This window comes from Podarcis cretensis, assembly GCF_951804945.1.
Source record: "Podarcis cretensis genome assembly, chromosome: 9".
NCBI lineage: Eukaryota > Metazoa > Chordata > Lepidosauria > Squamata > Lacertidae > Podarcis > Podarcis cretensis.
Window position 1 is genome coordinate 18,694,426 of NC_137178.1, and position 21,714 is coordinate 18,716,139.

At 40.3% G+C, this 21,714-nt stretch overlaps 1 protein-coding gene and 1 long non-coding RNA gene across 8 annotated transcripts in view; one reads left to right on the top strand and one right to left on the bottom strand.

Annotated features, from left to right (window-relative positions):
- Nucleotides 1-21,714, top strand: part of GRID2 (glutamate ionotropic receptor delta type subunit 2) — an 847,936-nt gene that overhangs the window by 445,051 nt on the left and 381,171 nt on the right. For all 7 annotated transcript variants that reach the window (XR_013842448.1, XR_013842449.1, XM_079990761.1 and 4 more), the window contains exon 3: nucleotides 19,195-19,479. Coding sequence is in view for 5 of the 7 variants with exons in the window: in XM_079990761.1 (XP_079846887.1) it covers nucleotides 19,195-19,479 (285 nt within the window). In the remaining 2 variants the exon portion in view is untranslated. The remainder of the gene's footprint in view (nucleotides 1-19,194; nucleotides 19,480-21,714) is intronic.
- The window catches only part of LOC307224488, a 491,711-nt gene that overhangs the window by 68,429 nt on the left and 401,568 nt on the right, over nucleotides 1-21,714 (bottom strand). The window lies entirely within an intron of this gene.

Consider the following 21,714-nt stretch of genomic DNA (forward strand, 5'->3'; position numbering starts at 1 on the left):
AAATGTATCCTCTTTAAAATTTCAGGTACAGGAGCACGATTGGCTGTTGATTCTTACATAAACACTGGCTCCATCCACCACACCTGAGGTCCACTGGCTAGTTAAAGGAGGTATTGTAGTGAAACAGCTCTGTTCTCCAAATCCTTGAAGACACTTGCTGCTCTCTAGCATTTTTTAAGGGTAGAGCTAAGCTTATGCGGACTTGCAATTGTTTGAATCCATTTATTTCCTTTTTGCCAGTAACATGATGAACATGATTAACATAGGTATGTGGAAGAATGTGGGCCTTTAGTTTTTGTGAACACATCATAAATCATAATCTCAAGCCTGATCCCAAGCCAAATCTACCTTGAAGAAGGCAATCAGCAGGCCCACTAATCTCAGAAACTTCCCTTGCGTCTTCATTCCACCATGATAAATGTCACCTGAGATCAATCGATCGATAGATGATAGATAGATTTATATTCATTTATATTCATTACAACTATTTAACCATAAGTTTAACATTTTCAGTTTTGACTCCCTTCCCCCTCTTTCTGTGGTTCCTTACATTTATTTTCGTCCTTTCATGCATATTCCCAATTGTCTTAACTTATTCTTTTAATCATCTATTCTCATATATATGATATATATATATATATATATATATATATATATATATATATATAAATAACTGCAGGTTTTTACAACAATCCTGCCAATGTCTTAATCTGTTTACAATTTGTTTGTAGATACTCAATAAACCACTTCCATTCCTTTCTAAAAAGTTTGTTGTCTTGATTTCTTATTCTTCTGGTAAATTTCGCCTTTTCTGCATACTCCATTAGTTTCTGTATCCAACCTTCTTTCGTCGGGACCTCTTCATCCTTCCACTTTGGGCAAATAACATTCTTGCAGCTGTAGTCGCATACATAAATAAATTTCTATACCGTTTGGATAGTCTAATCCTATAACTGAAGACAGGAGTGCCTGGTGTGCTCTGGTCCATGGGGTCACGAAGATTCAGACACGACTAAATGACTAAAAAACAACAATACTATAATTCCCACGAGAAAAGCTTCTGGGTTTTTTTAATGAATGTTATCTTAAACATCTTTTTCAATTCATTATATATCATTTCTCAGTAAGCTTTAACCTTATGATAAGACCACCACATGTGAAAAAGGTGCCTTCTTTCTCTTTACATTTCCAACACTTATTTGACTTAGATTTATACATTTTTTGCCAATCTACTGGATGTTAGGTACTATCTATATAGCATTTTCTACACTTGATCTTAGCCAAAAGGCCGAGAAGCAATATATATACAATTTCATATAATTTTCTCTTAAACCATAACATTGTAAATTTTATATCCTTATTCCATAATCGTTCCCATGCTTCCATTTCTATATTATGGCCAATATCTATTGCCCAATGTATCACTGAAGATTTCACTTGTTCATACTTTGTCTCTCATTCCAACAACACCTTGTATTTTAGACATCACTATTACATTACAGTTTAACAGGTCTCTCTCTAATTGTAATAGTTGTTCCCAAAACCCCCGCTTCATATCCTTTTTAAATATTTCATTCAAATGATGATATTGTAACCATGGTGTTAACATTCCTAGTGAATCCTTAAACTCTTTTAATTTAAATTCTCCACCCTCCTTTCTTAGCAATTTTTTATAAGTTGCTCACCTTTTGTCATATTTTTCTCTCCCACTGCTATGGCTTCCAAAGGTGAAAGCCAAAGTGGTGTTTTAGTTTCCAATTTTTTTTTATATTTGTCCCATATTCTATACAATTTTTTCCTAATTATATGGTTTGTAAAACCTGTATGTACTTTTACCTTTTCATACCATAAATAAGCATGCCAACCAAAAATATTATCATGACCCAAATCTAAAATATGTGGATTCTTCAATAGCAACCATTCCTTCAACCAGCACAGACAAGATGCTTCATAATATAATCTTATTTCTGGCAGGGAGAAACCTCCTCTCTCTTTGGTGTCTATCAGTATTTTGTTTTTTATTTTCAGTTTTTTCCATTGCCATTCACTGGGTGGTCTTGCCACAAAACATCATGAGCCATTTGTTTCTGGTAGCAGATTCTCAAAGAACCTCATTTCCTTGTCTCTGACCTCTTTTTCTGTGCGTCATTAAAAATAACAAGCAGAGGAAAAGAGTTGTTTTGACTTCTTGCTTCAAGTGTGAAAAGGCTAAAACTGAAATAGCCTATATCACCTGCTCTCAAAACAGCACTGGTCATTATATGCCTTACTCTACTTCTTCAATGAACATAAGGTTTGGATGTTTTGTCAAGCCCTCTGATGAACACTACAAAGAATCGTTGCAGAAAAATCTAAAGGCTTGAGAAAACATTTGTTGTTTTCTTGACAACTAAGCAATAGCACTGAAGTTTGTATTATGGGAAGGATCCATATATAGAACGAAGATAGTTGTTATTCACAGGTTGAGGGTCCACCCAGAGTAGGGTTTTATTATAAGTTCTCCCCCTCTAAGCAGATCCTGCCAAGAGGCATAACATTCAGCTGGACTCTTGTCAGTGACCCTACCTCTCAAGAAAGATTACACAAGACTAAAGGGTCCTTGTTGCTTGTTATCAAAGAGGGGTTCATGACTAGAAATCAGATGACACATAACTCTTCTGAATATATCCCCTCCTCATCCTTGAAGGGTACAGGATGGTGTCCATGTGATTTGCTCATTCCCACAATCCCTTGGAATGGTTCCTACTTCCACCCTACTATTCCTACAGCTGAGTTGGCCACACATCTTAAAAATTAGCAAAGGTGGGGGGCACCCTTGGGAAGTCTAGCTTAGACAGAGAAAGTTACCACCAGGATTGGTACTTCTGAGTGACTACCGAAAACAGAGCTCTGTGGGAAGATTTTATTTCCATTGTTGATTTTCTGTGGTTGGGAGCTTGAAGATTAATAAGCATGCTAGCATGTTTCTTATTCTGCTTTAAAAACAAAAACAACAAAAACCCAGACGGTGCAGATATTCTGAAGTCTCATTTACACAGTGCATTAACTTGGTGGATTTCTGTGTAAGCACTTGGCCCTTTGTGACAAACTGTTCAATGATACCCAGACTCCTTCTGCTGACTGTTTTATATTGCATAGCTAGGCAGCTTCATGACATTTTGGGAAAAGTCAAGGAAGGGGGTGGGGGAGACTGCACTGCCTGTGCTTTTCCTGACCTAAGTTGCTCGTATTAAAACATAAAGTAATCTCATTAAAAGGTTCCAGTTGGCACCAAACAAGCTCTGCGCCATTCTTCATTCAGAAAAACAACACAATTTAGTCACAAACTCAAGTAGGTTATTTTCAAATTCTAATGCTGCCTGCTCCATCTCTATACAACTGCTGGGTGGTGTTTTGTAGTTCAAGGTGGGAGGGTTAACCAGAGGCCCTCCAAAAGTTGCTGAACTTTTAAATAAACTTTCATGCCACAACTGCCTGGTGATAGGTCTGGCTTAATCTATCGGTTTCAGTTTCTAATTTTTTAAATCTTAAATTCAGTTCTGCAAGTGATTTGCTGCTGCTGCTATTATTATTATTATTATTATTATTATTATTATTATTATTATTATATTTCTTCTTTCCTGGTTTATCTTTTAAGAAAAATACCCTCAAAGCAGTTTACACCTACATTAAAACATCAAACAATCCAGAACAAAACATTACAGAAGAAATTTAAATATAAACTATACATTTAAAGCAACATAATTAACAGGAAACTAAAATATTACCTTAAAGATTCAAAATAAAATATTACAAAGGAGGCCAACCACAGAATGTACATTTAATGCAGCAGCATTAACAAAAATGTATCTTAAACATTTAAAAAGAAAACATTAGTAAATGAAGTAAAATATAAAATGCACATTTAAAACAGTGTAATTAATATTTTATGTTCTTGCTATCATAAGCATAGAAAACACATGTTCCTGTTGCTGCCAGTTCTGCCAACAGTGCTTCATGGTGGATTAGAGACAACCAAGATTCTCATGAAAATTCATCATACATTTTTGTGTGAATTCCTCAGTAAACACATTTCTGACTAGCATACACATTTTTGCAAGCAGTTGCCCTTACTATAATGTATTTTTGTATCTTAGTTTCACTAATGTATGTATTTTAATACACAATCGCCTAATATTTGCATTTTTGTGCACCTTGTTTGACTGGAGAACAAAATTGCAAAATTTGGATCAGGATGAATTTTGGAGGATAATTTTGCTTTCTTTCGTCTATTGGCTCAAAAAGTGTAAATTGGATAGTTTCTCATGAGAAGAAGAAGAAGAAGAAGAAGAAGAAGAAGAAGAAGAAGAAGAATTTCTCCCCTATCCCCGCATGCTGAGATTAACCAGATGTACATGGAGTGTTGTTCAAGTAGCTACCACCACTTCTATCCTTGTTAACCTTCACTCTGGTCAGCAGAGAACCCTAGAGCTGTGGAACCCATTAATTGGGCAAGGTAACACACCATCCCACACCATCTCCACAAGATATTGATCTGCTTACGTTCCTCAGTTATAGCAGGTGGGCTATCAGTTTTATGATACATAATGGCAGAATGGTACTTAAAAACCCCCACTGAAGATTAGCTAGACCATGGGAAACTGTTTGTCCATAAACTAATTACTCACATAGGCAGTTATCACCTGGAAAGTAGATCCCAACATGTAGTTGTGTTGGATGGTCACTGGTGGGGGACAAAAGATGGCAGTCACCATATCAGATGCTGATGTTGTCTGTGGCCAAGTGGACTGTGATTGACAAAGCTGCAGTGTGGGGCTCTGGTTGTGTACTCTGTAGGGTAAGCAGAATTGCTCCATAGAATGGGGTGGGGGTGGGGACTGAGGACATGGTATGTCTGAAAGAAACAGGCTCCAGCAGAGCAGATCTTCTTGACGGAATCCATTTTACAACATCCCCAGCTAGCATGGCTACTAGATGATGGGAGATATAGCCCCCAGTAACTGGAGTCATATGTTCCTCACCTTTGATCTGATTTATTTACAGAATTGGCCATGTCTTACATACTGTACTACTTTATCTATTTCTCTGGTCTTCATCTTGCCTATCCTTAGTTCAGATTAGGGAAATATACTCCAGTTTATTTACCATGGATTGAAAGACTATTCATATATTTTAGGTAGCAATCCTGATGAGCTATACTTCTGAATATACACAGATAGGATTGCACTGTTAAGCCACTTCTGGGTGGCTAACAGGATTTTTGAGAATGCCGAGGACAGATTCCCCACCTTTAGTATAAGCAGAATTTATTTAAACGGGTAAAACATAGTTTGTGATCTATGCTAATAACTGAGGAAATGTGATGGGGTTTGGGAGGTATTCCAGATTATGAGTATCTGGTGAGGATACTGATGGAGCATTGCTGAGACTGGGCCACAACTTGGTTGCAGAGCAGGTGCATTGATGCAAAAAGTTTCAGGTTCAGTCTTTTATTTGCTTAGTGAGCAAAGTCAGGGTAGCAACCTGTTATATTTCTAGCTAGCACCAATTGCAACATCTGTGCTTGACAAATAATTAATAGCAACAGTTATTTGGCTCTGGGGAGTTTCTTGAAGTAGCTGGGCTCTTAATGGATCTTGCATTCTAGCACTCCCGCTGAATTACAAGACTATTCACACCCTTCTATCCTCTGCAGTTAATGTGCTTTCTCCCTGCCATCTTTTTATCTTTACACAAAACTCTTTTAATGTGCAGTGTCTCCCTCTGTCCACGTACATTAGTTTAAAGGCAGTCTATGGATTTAGTGTTGCTTTATTGTTCCTTCTCTCCTTCTTTTCTCATGTACCATCGAAAAGGCAGGGATGACCTTTCCCACATTGTCTCTTTAGATGTTTATTTCTGAATAGTGCTGCCTGCTCAAAGAGAACTCTAAGGCAGATCTCCCCTGTGAGGGGCCTCTAAACAGCTGCCTGCTACACCCCCCCATCTTCTTTCTGGATTGTGTTGTGATAATACAGCTCCTTTCTCTTTTTGGCACATCTCTCCAGCACCTCTGCATTAATGGGGTAGCACTAGAGACTACCTGTTGAAATATGGACAGGCAGTCTAGCGAGTGCAACTGGTAAATTCTAGCAGGTGTACTGCAGCTGAGGACCTGTGTAACATTTATTGCTAAGATATAAATTAGCAATGCTTAGCTCCCTTTAAATCACATCTCACTAGTTTCTCTTAAATATTTATCATTTTAAAGTTCTCATCTGTATGTCTGATATGGTGGGCTTTTCAATAAACACAGATGAGAGTTGTGTAGCTAAAATGCATTTAATGGCTTGGTGTGTCGTTAGGAATGGGTTTGGCCTTTGGGAGGAAGAGATCAGTCTATTTCTAAGCCACGTGTTCTATGTATCTGTTCAGCCATAGGTGTGTCCCATCCCATGCTGAGTAATTCATTTCGTAAAGCACAAAATACATTTACACGATATACATTTCCTCCCTATTATGCACAGTTTTGTATGCATTAGGGACTTTATGGCAGGTAAGAAATCACTACCACCACCATTTTTATTATTAATTTTGACCAAAAAGTATGCCACAAAATTACAAGGAGGACACAGCCTGAAAGATAATTGCACTTCAATCGATGTAATCATCTAGGAAGATGACATTCAGGTCACTTTAACATATAGACTAAACTAATGGCCCCACAGCCATATTTGGCCTTATATAGCAAAGCTTCCTTTACTTCTCTGTCCTCCAGTTACACATGTTACTCATACAACTGATCCAATGAACAATGATTTATGCTCATCTTCTAAATTGCTGTTGCAAACCTATAATGGCTTCCAATTCCAGTTTGGAGAGCCAGACATATAAGGCAGCCGAGATGAGGCTGGTGACTGGGGTATAAGCTGCTGATGTGAGAAATGTACTCTCCCCAACCCCAAATCAAGGAAAGTTGGTTCTACTTGCTTACATTGTTCTGAGACGAGATTTAGAGAAAGGAGCATTTGAAATGGCTCTCAGTAGGTGAACCATTGCACTTTCACCCAACACAGTCTATTTCTTTACCGCCCGCTCAGCTTTCAGACAACATCTGTACTGCCCATGTGTCTAAAAGTGTTTGAAATGGGAGGGGAAATAAGAAGGAAAGAAGAACCCCAAAAAGTTTAATGCTACTATTGGGAATCATCATTTTTTATGTGTAGTGGTATTTGCCTTACAAAACACTGCTAGACCAGAAAGTAGCTAATCTGCTTCACATTTAGGCTTGCAAAGCCTCCCCCCCCTCACACCATTTGCCAGAATGTAGGTACATGCTGAGAAAGCTTAAAATAACTGGCAAGGTATTGTTATATTGCTGTAAAATTTGAATATTGTTAAAGTCATTTTTAAACATTTTTATTCATCAGGTGAATACTTTTTCATAGTTTGGGATATCTGAGGTGACTTTCTTTCAAAACCATTGTGCATTTTGTCCATGAAAAGCCTAATGCAAAGTAAATTCCTTTCCCCTAAACACACATGAATTTGTCCAAGGCACAAATATAATCTACTTGGAAATTATGCATGGATTCAACAATGACCTTATCTGACAGAGCAAGGGGTGAAAGCAAAACCTCTCTCACAGCTTTATCCACATAAGGCCTTCTGAACACCCCAGAGCTGTAGCTAAGAGGATCAAGCTTTCCTTGCATTTAAAAGGGGGGAAATGAATTCTGATCAGCCTTAAATTTCATTTCTAGAGCAGGGATACTGAACCTGTGGTTCTCCAGGTGTTCTTGGACTCCAACTCCCATGAGCCCCAGCCAGCATGGCCAATGGTTATGGAAAATGAGAGTTGGAATCCATCTAGAGGTCCACAGGTTCACCATCTCAGAGGTGAACATGTTAAATGATCTCAGGCAGTAGGGCTAGAAAATGAAACCTTGTAATTCTGCTACCAGTTAAGACTTGGTAGAACTAGTCTAGATGGATAGGGCATTGGTGTAAGGCATTGCTATTGCTTCATATTCTTTCCTCCCACCTTTTGACAATCCACAGCCCATTGTAATGTGAGAAGAATGTGTCTGTGTTTGCTGCCATGTATGACAATGGGTGGAAATAGATTGGCAGTGTGTTTAGGCTGCAAAATAGATGTTTGTTCCCATTACATGAGAGAGGGGAGTATGTGATCATGCCTACATACAGGTGATAGCTGTATATAAAGACCCTTGGTTGGGGGCATTTGAAAACGAAAGCTTTTTTTAATATGTTATTGGAATATTATTTTATCAGCAGTCATGATCCCATTGTGTGTCATATTGTGATAACAGTACGCCTCTTCCAAAATGAGACAAGCGTCTAATATTCAAACGTCAGTTTTAAAGTTGATCAGGACCACTAGCCTAATTTTAACATTAGCAGACTTCACATAATGCTGACTTCTGTCATGTCACTCTAAATTTAACTAGCTGCATTTTGAAGTTTCCATTGTGTGAGTGCATCACCTTTTCTTAAATTATGCCTCATCAAGCAAAATTAATCTACTGTTATGCACCTGGTAAAAGGGCATTGCCTTTATGAATTTGGATGCAGATTCTTCCTCCTGAATGATGGCATCTAGCAGTGACTTTTAAAGGCCTGCCACTGGAGTCATGTTCTAAGCACAATGTGATTTAAATAACTTCAATCACTGTACGTTATATTGGTCTTACATAAACAACACAGGCACATTGTTTTTAAAACTAGCTGAATCCTAAGGGTTGTCAGTGTTGGATGGAAAGTTGTAAGTTGGCAGGATTTCTAAAGTCACGAAACAAATTTTCAAGCTGCTTTCAGATCTTCAGATTCAAATCCCCCAAAGAAATATGCACAGCTATATTGTTCACAAGAACCTTCCTTTTTTCTTAGCCAAAATATCCCAGACAGCATTGATGAACACGATCAGCCACTTTTGAATTGTTACCTTTTCTCACTTCAAGCATCTCCTTCCCTTGTACTCAGTCACTTTTTGATTTCTTCTAGGGCCAACTGCACAGAGATGGCATAACCAATTTCCCACAAATACACCATGTCACAGCACTGGGGCCAGTTCAGGTGTAGGTGGGTGAGGATCAAAATAGATGTCACCACAGGTAGTCTGAAGTTCAAGCAATGGATCAGGGAAGTGCAGGTGAAGGGCCAGAGGCACTGAATGCACGCTCAGAGCCAGGTAGAAGATGTAGCTTCAAGGCAGGAATAAAGACTCAAAGGTCCAGATGTGAGGTCAAATGCCGTAACGGCTCATAATCTGAGGCTAAAGTCCAGAAACAGCTGCAGGCGAGTAGGCAGTGTCCTTACACTGAAAACAAGTTGCTAGGACCCTGGATGCAAAACTTTTTATACATCCTGGTTAGCTTGGAGAGTCAGCTGACAGTATTCAAACTGGATAGTCTCCTGATCCTTTTTAAGATGGAACTGCAGCCAAGAGATTGCTCTTTCCCTGGTTGTTTAGTCCTGGGGTAGCCAATGTGGTACCAGCCAGATATTGTAGACTGCCACTCTCATCAGGCCCAGCTAGCAAGGTCAATTGACAGGAATGATGAAAGCTGTAGGCCAAGGCACAATGCTGTCTATCCATGGTGTAGTTTGCCTGACCTCCAAAGAACCCACTGTGTTGGTGGTGCAGGAGGTAAGGTAATGAGAAAGGTAAATTACTTTACAGAAAAGCTTATAATTGCTTATTATAGAAACAGCTTCCCACTGATTACTCCAAGCTTGTTTTATGTTTGTGTTTGAGGGAACAGATGATTGCAATAGGGAAACAGAATGCTGACCAATGTGTTCCCAAGTGATGCCATAAAGGTAAAGGTAAAAGGACCCCTGACCATTAGGTCCAGTCGCGGACAACTCTGGGGTTGTGGCGCTCATCTCGCTTTATTAGGCGAGGGAGCCAGCGTACAGCTTCAGGGTCATGTGGCCAGCATGACTAAGCCGCTTCTGGCAAACCAGAGCAGCTGGAGTGGTACCTATTTATCTACTTGCACTTTGACGTGCAACAGGAGCTCACCCTGTCATGGGGATTCGAACCGCCAACCTTCTGATCGGCAAGCCCAAGGCTCTGTGGTTTAGACAACAGCGCCACCTGCTCCCTTATGCCATACAGGTGCTATAAACCATCAGTGTGTTGTGTTCATTGACCCCTGAACAGGCTACAGACTACTGGCTACAGACCACCCCATGTTTTATACTTCCCACTGAATCACTTTATAAGTGATTCAATCATGGACTGATCCAAAGAGTGAAAATTTCAAACAGGCCAATTCTCTTTGGGTTGGATCCAGACTTCAGTGTTTCCTTCCCACTGAAGTCAGTGAGGTTTACATCATAAGTAATTGTTCAGATTGATTTCAGTGGGACCCAACTGAGTCTGAATCCATCCTGTTTTCATGTTCCACTATTAGACCTCATCCATCTATGAATTTCTAATGTGATTGGTTATCTAAGGTGTTATTGTTGTTAATATAATCTATGCTTCGCTCCCACCCATTTTCAATGCTAAATACCAGTTGTACAGAGTCATATGGGTATCAGCAAATATGGACTGTGCCAGGTAAGATGGTCTTGCTAATCCTGCAGTGTTCCATTGGACACAATGGTGCCCCGAACCAGTATGCTGGCATCTAAAAAATCTGTCTAGAAATGTTTTTCCCAAAAGCTCCAGAATGGACCTCTGTCTTTCACAATGCCAAAAAAAAAAAAAAAAGTGTATCCAAATAACATATAGAAATCTTGGACTGTTTTACATTTAGACGGATTTGTTTCTGGATAGAAAAGTAAAGTAAAAATGCTCTGAGTTGTTTGATTCCCCCTTATCTTTTTCAGCCAGAGGTTATTAAAGACCATCATTAGTGTAACCTAATGTACCAAGGAATTTAGCATACATGTGCCTTGCTTCATGGGGGCTCATAGCACTGAAGGATTTATTTATGATGGGCATAAATTATTCTCCCTGTCCAGGATAAATAGGATTGATATAAGTGCACCTGAGAGAATAATGTGACTACCAGTGTGCTTTCCTTCTGTTCATGAATAGATCAAGACAGAGGTGAAATAAATTCATGCAGAAGTTTAGCCAATGGCATGTGAAGTTACTAAAGGATGCTAGGCACCATTATTTAACTCTTCACAGATACAAAAATGAGATGAACATGATATAATACTAGCACCAATTATCATTTTAGAATTCATTTTTGCATATGCACCCTGCAAATTCATCTGCAGTAGTTTTTAGATAGTGTTTCAATAAACCATGGGGTTTCTCATAAGCCTATCAATACCACTACACATTAAAAATGATAGTAAGACTAACAATGGCTTATAAGAGAGCTTGTTGAGAGACTGCCTTTTGTAAAACAGGACATATGCTTACTCTAAAACAAATGTCAATTTACTCCAGCACCTACTTCCTATAGCAACCAAACATATGCCTAGAGAAGCCTACAAGTCCTCTTGTTGCTCCACTGTAATTTCAACATGGGGTTTTGATATTGCCAACATAGCTTGTAGACATTAATAGATTTATCCACCATGATCTTGCATAATTCTCTTTTGAAATTCAACTAAAGACTCTCCTCCCTGAAAGAGAGGGGAGTGGTTGTGGACGGGAGCCCGAGCACCGCTCCTAGCAGGGGGCGTTGCCCCCTGCCTCCAGCTCACCTGGCTGGCACTCACGCCCCCCCCGGTGGCTGTCCAACCAGGTGCCATGGGGGGGGCGTGTCCAGCAGCCTTTATGCTGCAGTGCCAGCCTCCCCCCTGGCCTCATTTCTCTTTGTCGTCCTGGGCGAGTCACCCACCCTCCACTCCCTTTGAGTTAGGGCTTAGGTCATTGGCCTTGCTATGGACCTTAGGTTGGTCGCCCCGGTTGCACGGGGGGCCTGGTAGGAGTTTTTCCATTTGGCATTAGGCTTTTTGGTTTTTTCGCCTACCCCGTAGCAATCGTCACAACTTTTTGGTGGTATTGGTGGGTAGGTTAGGCATTGGAATAATGTGCTGTGGTGTGTCGAAGTGCTAGGTGTGGCCATCGCCTATGCCTTCAATTTCTAGGGGTATTCCGTTAATGGAATCTGGCGGTCGTGTATTCCGTCCGAAGCCTGCTTGGCGGGAGGCCATGGCACGACCCTCGGTGACATCAGGGGTGAGCCTATAGTTGGATTAGCATCAACAGGTGATGAACCCCTGGTGAATAAACCCACTTGTTTCGCGATCCAATGCCTAAGCCAATACCTTTTCATTGCTGTAATCAATAAAGTTGTGGCCTTTTCTAGCCCATTAACCTTATATCACGTGTCCCTGTGTCTTCATTTTACTTCGCGGGGGTCGGGTCCTCGAACCACAAGCTAATTGTTATCATTTATTATTATTATTATTATTAGTATTATTAGTATTATTATTATTATTATTCACCGCCCTTCATCTGAAGATCACAGGCCGGTTTTCATTATAAAAACCCAAAAGGTCTGGGGGAAGAGGAATGTTTTTGCCTGGTGCCTAAATATATGTAACGAAGGCACCACACAAGTATCCCTGGGAAGAACTTTCCACAAGCAAAGAGTCACTGCAGAAAAGGCCCCTTGTTGTGTTGCCAGTCTTTGTATCTCTTGTGGAGGAGGCACATGGACAAGCATCTCAGATATGATCACAGGTTCTGGGTTGGTTCATATGGGAAGAGGTATAACCTGTGGCAGCAAATGCCAAATATTAATTATGCACTGCATGAAGAAGCACTTCCTTTTGTTTGTCCTAAATCTCTTTCTTTCAGTTTCATTGGATGATCCCAAGTTCTTGGGTAAAGAAAAATGCATCTGTATCCACTTTCTCCACACTGTGCAAAATTCAAAAAAATGTCTTAGTTGTAATTCCTCCCCCACTAAAAACCTCCAATATTGTATGTTTTCTTCATAGAGAAGATGCTGCAGTCCACAGATCATTTTGTTTGTCTCTAGACAGTTTCTTTTGCCTTTGGTGGCTTGTAGATCAGGCTCTTAAATTCACTGCCCATAAACTCTTCTCTGCAAATAGGACATTCAGGTTTCTTCTCGTAACCACAACTGCAGTAAAATTGCTTTCGAACGTATCATTTCATACAGCACCATTTCAAAATGAATTATTTTGTTTTGCTGATGTCAAACTAATGTGGGTTGATCATATTGGCAGTGCATTCAATATAGACTTTGATGGGCAACTTTAAGACAGGATACTTTAAATTTAGTTGCAAAGGGGGAAGATGGTTCTGAAGTCCAATTTTTTTGTTACAGTACTCAAATGACACAGTTCAAAGCTATATGCATGGCTATCTTAAATGGGAGCAGATGGAGGGAAATCAAGGTAATTGGCATTGATTTCTTTTTTTGAATGGCTAGAATAGGAATTTAGTTCAGACTGGCTTGAAAATGAATTATAAATGTCCTGGTGGATGTTCATGCAAAATTCTCATCTGCTGATGCTGTGAATATATAAGTTGTGTTCACTGCCTTTTTATTTTATTTTAATTTTTTAGGTGGTTTTGAGAAAAGTGATTGATGGAGCGTGGTTGGATGCAAACCTATCAAAGACAGTCATGTTAGAATCATAGTTATTTTGGGGGGAGTTGGAAGAAACCACAAGAGTCATCTAGTCCAACCCCCTGAAATGCAGGAATCTTTGCCCAACATGGAACATAACATGGCAGTTATTTTGTATGCCTCAATGATAAGGCTGCAATCCTGTGCACACTTACCTAGAAGTACGTCCCATTAAATACAGGAGTCCTGTTAAATACAATGGTGCCTTGGGTTAAGGACTTAATTCGTTCCGGAAGTCTGTTCTTAACCTGAAACTGTTCTTAACCTGAGACATCACTTTAGCTAATGGAGCCTCCTGCTGCCGCTGCGCCGCCGGAGCACGATTTCTGTTCTCATCCTGAAGCAAAGTTCTTAACCTGAGGTACTATTTCTGGGTTAGCAGAGTCTGTAACCTGAAGCATATGTAACCCGAGGTATCACTGTACTGATATGAGACTTACTTCCCTAGGTGACTCATATACAGTACCTGAAAAACCACCTGCTCTATTCACCTGATTGGACAGGCATAATAGATGCCCTTTTCAGAGTGCCACAGTTCTCCATGATGTGGTGATTTGTGAGAGGACCTTCTCAGTATTGGCACCTGTAATGGTTATAAGGGGTTACTTGTGCGTAAGTTGCCGTTACTTTCGGCTAGATTGCCTGGCTAACCATGCCTCGGCTGACAGCCCTTCACTCCGTGGCCGTTCAGTCGCTTGCAGAATCCGTCAGTGGGCGTTTCTTGAACCTCTTCCAGCATAGAAGTTGTTTGACGCCAAGTCTCTGCCTACTCTCCCTGCGCGGAACTCTTCTGCACAAGGAAGGGGTGGGCAGAGGTGTGCCCGTGCTCTCTCCACTAGTTTCAGCCGAAGAGTCTTGGAGACCCCTCTCCGAATCCTCCATCTCCCTCCCTTGTCTACTGGTGTTGCGCTGAATTCCTTCCCCTCTGCTAGTCCCCTCTCCTGCATCGCTCGGGAGCCTTGCCTCCACCTCTCGCTCCGATGTCAGTTCCCTGACAGCACCCCACCTCTAAGTTGTGAGAAATGCCAATATTGTTGCAGTTTTGATGCTAGCTAAAAACATGTCTATTCTGCCAAGCATTTGGCTAAACTGATGCACCTCGTTTGTCTGAGGCAGTTATGTTAGTATATTGCCTGGTTGTTGTTTTTTTGCATTGAATTGCATTTAAATGAAATATTATGTCATTGTATTTTAATGCTGTTTCTTTTGCTGGGGTTATGTGAACAAAGCAGCATGGGTTGTAAATAATTTAAATAAAAAACAAAAACAAAACATATAATAAAGAGACCACAAGGTTAGGTTATAAAGCAGATAGTCTTATTATATTAAAAAAACACACCCAAACCAGGGCTTTATAATATCAAATACTCAGTCTCCTCTGATCTATTTCTAGAACCAGGGTGTGTGTGTGTGTGTGTGTGTGTGTGTGTGTAAAATATGGGATATGGCTGTTCCCAGATGGATTGGCAACCTAGATAATGCAAGATTCTCCCCATGAGAATGAGATGGAGGGGATAAATATAAAGAGACTAAAAAGTATAGCCTGCTTCATCTTTTTTGTTTTGTTTTCATTGTCGCGAAGAAGAAATGTAGCCTAGATGTTGAATAATTAACAAGAGCAAGTTAGTGTTAATCAGTTGCTGTAATAAAAATGCAAAATGTAAGAGGGAAGAAAATGAGACACTGTGGTAAATGCCCTGTTCTGGCTTATTTGGGAAAGTGCAATGTTTAGAGTTTGGTGCAATGCCTGTGAATGTGTGCACATGCAGTTATGTGTATATTATTAGAAGTGAAGATGACACTCTTCCCCACCACCACACACAGACCAACAAAGATTGTAGCAAACTGATACCAAAGCAAAACACGGAGTGTTAGGCAAGTTTTTCTGAATAGGAAGATTTTGGCATTCAAGGAAATCGTTTCAATGCTGTATTGTTTTCCATACTTGTTTTCAATCAGACTCCATGATTTCATATAAGGCCTTGTCCATATCTGCTAAGATCTCCTGTGCATGTAGCTTGAGTTCCTTGAGCCACCCAACCAATTTATGGGTCATTAGCATAGAGATAGCCAACATGGTGCCCTCCCACTGTTGTTCAACTCTGACTCCAATCAGCCTCAGCCAGCATGGTTAATGCTGGAAGGGATGATGGAAGTTGTAGTCCAGCATCAAATGGAGGGTTTCACTTTGGCTACACTCACACTGGGAGAAATAACAGGGATATTTTGAGTGGTGTTCAGCTGCATTTTACTCACAGTAGACCCAATTAAATAAAAAGCCCTAACTAGTTATGTTCACTAAGTTTTAAAATGTCTATTATATGGTGCTCGTAGAAGCCAGTGTAAAGACAATGAGGCGTTTCCCCCTGTCCTCCCCCCAACACACATCCCACACCTGCCACAAATCCAGCCCATATGTTGAGCCCACATGTTGTCATCACGGAGACAGAACTCAACTAAATGGACCAATGATTTGACAAACTATAAGAAAGCATCATTTGTTCAGATATATTTACCCATGGTGAACAAACAGCCTATACTCCCAGACAGGCATAGGCAAACTCGGCCTTCCATATTTTTGGGACTACAGCTCCCATCATCCCTAACTAACAGGACCAGTGGTCAGGGATGATGGGAGTTGTAGTCCCTAAACATCTGAAGGGCCAAGTTTGCCTATGCCTGCTCCAGGACATTCCACTTTTAATGCACCTAATGTGCTAGGACTCATTGAACCCCTGGCATAGAAAACTAGTTGCAGGCTTACGCTCCACCTCAGAACAAGTCCTTCCAGGTACAGTATTTGCATACCAACAGCGCCTGCTAAAGTTTCTCAAAAATGAGTAATGACATCAAAATATATGCTTGGCCAAAGCAGATATATACATGAAAGCAACAGCTTAAAGTGGCAGTTCATTAGATGTTTAGTTGGCCATACGGAATCTTGAAGCATAGGTCAGCTGCCCATGTTGATGGCCGAGCATAAATTGGGCATGGAAAACCTTGGCTACTGTGTAATTACTTTGAGAAAGTTGCAGTGCTTCCTCACTCAGACTTCTAACTCCATTAGAAAGCCAACATAAACACTTCACCCTCTGCTTATTTCTCACAGGGGTAATGCGTCAAAATTATGGGCTTAATCATTATTAATTCCTTTGATATTTATCAATTGCACTAGCATTAATCATGATAAACACCTTTGGTATTAATGTGGATGTCATTAGTATAGCACTTCAAGTTTTTCTACTGCTGCTCAGCCTTCATTAACTGGACCATTAGTTACAAGGTGTTACCTTTTGCGTAAACAACTCCATGTTTCCTGTGGTGTGTGTGCACGTGCATGTGTGTGTGTGTGTGTGTGTGTGTGTGTGTGTATTTTAAGCCTTGCAGTTTTTCATGACCTTTATATGATGCAGTAGGGTGGATTGAATATATCACACATATACTGTGAGTTCTCATGGTATCCATGTGAGAGCAATGAGTGAAATTGCTATGCTGAATCTGGAGCAGCTTCCCATGTCAATCCACCACCTGATCGCCATTTTAATATGTTTGCCATGTGGTTAGTGAAAATATATAGCACCAAATCAATCTCAGAGTGGCCTAAGGGAGAGAGATTACAAGACTCATTCCAGCCACATGGAAATGTTCTTAGTGGAACATTAAAGAGGCAATGAAGGCTTAAGCTGGTGATTTGTTTGGAATGATAAAGGAGCGGTATGAGGAATCATACTACTCCTTTAACATTGCTGAAGTTGTTTTATAGTGAGTGTAGCCATTGGTCCATGGAGTATACTGTTCATTTGCCTGCTTTGAATGGCAGTGGCTCTCTAGACTCTCAAGCAGAGCTTAACTGGAAATGCCCACAACTGAACCTGGAGCTGTCACTTAACTGTGTAACACATGAATTCTCATCCATGCAGGTGGAATACATTGCCATACATAAAGCAGAATCTTGCGACCTCTTGGGATAAGAGGTTTACTTTGATTTATTTTTTCCATGGGACTAGAGTCCAGTTAATTAGATCAGTGTTGTATTTTCCTTGATTGAAGCATAAGCATATGACGGGGCATGTGATAATGGAGTGGCCAATACTCCACAAAATGCAAAAAGTATAGTCTGTGGCATTTCCATATACAACTCAAATGTATGCAAGACCATTCACAACAGCAATGGCAGTAGTGGGAGAGGAAACTCTGGTCCTGATTGAGGCTGAACCTAATGGAATGGTACCCTTCAAATCAACATGAAAATGTCATGGGAGACTGAACTGTTCTCCTTGTTCTTTATGTATCTGATAAAGTGGCTTTAGTATCCAAAGGCTTTTACCTCAGTAAATTGGTTAGGCTTTAGGGCAAGGATGGGAAACCTCCTCCAGTTTGAAGGCCACATTTCCTCATGGGTCACTTCCTGGCAGCCCCCTGTCAATGGAAAGCAGGACCAGAGCCAAAAGTGGGCAGAAGAACAGATATGACAGCAGCCAGGCAAAAGCATTTGAGAGAGCAAAGTTGGACTGGGAAGGGTTGCAGCTTAGTAATTAGACATGGCTTGGGTACAGTCCTGAGGGCCCTGTAGAGAGGCTTGGAGTGCTGCATTTTGCTCCCAAATCCTGACATTCACCACCCATGCCTTCAGGCAGGCATGGCCAAACTTGGCCCTCCAGATGTTTTGGGACTGCAACTCCCACCATGCCTAGCTAACAGGACCAATGGTCAGGGATGATGGGAATTGTAGTCCCAAAACATCTGGAGGGCCAAGTTTGGCCATGCCTGCCTTAAGGTATCACAAGACTCTCTCCCCCCCCCCCCACAATTTCCTGTAATGGCAACACTGAATTGTATAATACAGTCTTCCACCTTTACCGTAATACCACCTCTGCAATTCTCAGGATGTCTGAATTATAGAGCAATTTAACTGGCTACTTCATGGCGTCCCACTTAAATGGGCTTATATACCTCTGGCCTGTGAACTGCCCTCTACAGAAGATGAAGGTCTAGATCAAGCACCCTGTCTCTCATTTCCTTTACTGCACCAAAGGAATTCAGCGTTTGGCTCTTTCTGGACAAATATGCATACATAATCTTCCTTTGAAAGCCGACAGCTACTCTGAGCCATTATGCCTTCAAAATCTCTCTGCATGTAATGCAGATATCCTACTCCCAGAGCTTGCATGTTGGACTTTGAGAGGTATTTATCTCCCCAGGAACTCTGTTTAATTTAATATTGGATTCTGTTGCTAATGTCTGTAAGAGTCCTCAGAAGGCAATATTTATAGATGTAGCTCCTTCACTGGCTGTGTCCTGCTTCCAGGCCGTGAGGGATGGGCAGTCATATAGCTCTCATTAACAGTAATATGTTTGGCAGTTTGGAATGAATGGACAAGGCTCATGGCTTTTATGGCACCACGCAGACTCTTGGAATGGGCTGTTTTTAGAGGAGACAAGATTATTGAATTTATGGCAACTCTCTAGCCTCTTCTCACTTGACTGAAGTTGTTGCACGAAGGCCTTTCTTATATATATATTTTCAGCAGGATAATTATTTTTTTAAAAAAATTGTTTTCTCTGCGTGCACTGGAGCTCTCCTCATCTTGAATATCATTGTGCTTTCTTGCAGGCTGTGACCTCATGAATCATGGCATCCTGGCCCTTGTCAGCTCCATTGGCTGTACGTCAGCAGGATCCCTCCAGTCTTTGGCAGATGCTATGCACATCCCTCACCTCTTCATCCAGCGGTCAACAGCTGGGACTCCAAGGAGTGGCTGTGGGACCACCAGGAGCAACCGGAATGATGACTACACACTCTTTGTACGCCCGCCTGTCTATATCAATGATGTTATCTTGAGGGTGGTCACAGAATATGCCTGGCAGAAGTTCATCATTTTCTATGATAGCGAGTACGGTAAGTGTTTACTCTGTGTCTCTCTTTGTGTATGTAAGGGGTAATTGTTATCATCAAATCTGTGTAATACTATTAAACGCAATTGCATTAAGATCCTTAAAATCTTCCACTAGATTACATCCCTCTCTAAGCATTTTATGACAGCATTAGCATTTCACATAATCCTTAGAATTAAAAACGTAAAAAAACAAAAACCCACAGCCCTTTGCGATTTCTGAAAGCCATCAACTTTCATGGCTTTCCTTGATAATGCCTTTGATAAGTGCCAAATGGAGTAGCTAAGGGTATTTTTTTTTTTCATATGTGACACTAAGAAAGCATTTTGGGTGCCTTTTATTTGATTTTCTAACCTAGAAAAATAGCCATCCTGTGCGAATGATTCTGCCTTTGTTTTGGAATATCTACATATTATGCCCATATGGGTTTATTGTACTCCATCTTCACTGTCTCCACAGCTCAGCCTGTGTTTTGTCTTGAGGTAAGCTTGCAACCAGCTGTAACAGAAATAAATATTCACTTTTTTAGTTTTAACACCTGTATTTCAAAATATAATAATTACATTGGAAAAAATAAGAAGAGCATTTCCTTACTCTTATATCATGTCATGTATGAATGTTGTTCAGACAGGAACATGTCTGCAAGAAAAAATGAATCAACATTCCAGCCAAACCAGATTATTTTTTAACTTTCCTCTTTAGAGCCAATTTAAAATAAAGTTGACAAAAGTACAAAATGACCCAACTTTCATCTAGCTCCCATCTTTGCAGTATTTATGAAGTGTCTTTGTGTCAGTATGAGGAAACTGACTTTAAAATGTCAATTTAGATGGCAGTATATATGATGTAGTTGGAGGTGGGGACCTGTGACCTTCCAGATGTTATTGGACTACAACACTCATCATCCCCAGCCAGGCTGGCAAATGGTCATAGATGATGGGAGTTGTAGATGAGCAACATCTGGAGAGCAGCAGGTTTGCTGTAGTTGGTTATCTTCAAACTTTGCATTGCATGAAGCTGGGCAGCAAATCTGCTTCTTATCCTAGGCATTGTTATCAATTTGGTGGCTCTTCTAGCATTATCTGATGTACTCCATTCCATTAAAAAGATGGAAGAAGAAGATAAAATATAGAAAGGAGCAGGATCCTGCTGCTTTGCTACTTTGTATTGTAACTTTAAGCTGGTGTAAACTTTGAGAACCATTGAAATTCTTGGTCATGATATTACGTCAGGATACATCAGTCAAGCATGCTGTTCTGTCCTGGCTGCAATTGGTTTTTTTATTTTGTTTTAATAATTGTAACTATTTCATCATTTTTTATATTTGGACAGTGTATTGTTCTAGCCTGACCTGGGACCATATGGTGAAGGGTGGCTAAGAAATCTTTTAATAAAATTAATAGGGAGGTAGGAACTATACATGTGGTTCACTGATTACTTCATACTTAAATTAATAGATGTAGGATGTCAGTTTAGATAAGCAAATCATTGGTGTCACATAGCTAAGCAACAGAGCTCACATATTTTCATCACAAGAATCCAATATTGCTCAACCAATCTACACCGACTCTGTCATTTGAAAGGCCTGAGTGGTAGGAATGCTTTGTTTAACAAGACTTACATACCAAGATGGAGTGACGGGAACATTCGAAAGAAATACCCAAAGTAGAAAAACACACACATTATTGTTCAACTTCTGACATAAGATAAGATAGTCACGTGGAGTCCCCATGCCAGCTATACAACCCATCAATGTCATTCCAGCCAAGCCTGGCTGGATACTGGTCTCCCAGGAGCCTGTCAGTGCCTCTACTCAGGTTGCTAGGAAGACAGCCACAGTGAATTCATTGTGAAATGCTTCCCTTCTGAAGATTAAAGCTTGCGGTACTGAAGCTCATGCAGATAATGGAAATAACGATAACAAGTATTATTGAGAATGGACCCTGAGTGAATGAATGAATTTATTAATACGGTCACAGACCAGCATCACACACACAATATCACAGATCATAAAAATATCAGAAATACAAGGGACAATATGATGGACCCTGAGTGTTTTACTGAAGAAGTCATCAAATGCATAGCTACAATATGTGCACATTGACCCCTATTGATCTCATTGAACCTCAATTCCAGGTTAAAGTAACATTAGGAAGGGACTGTTTGTACAAATTTTATCATAATGGGACTTATTTTTATTTTATTTACATCCCACCTTTCCTCCCAGAAGCCCAAGGTG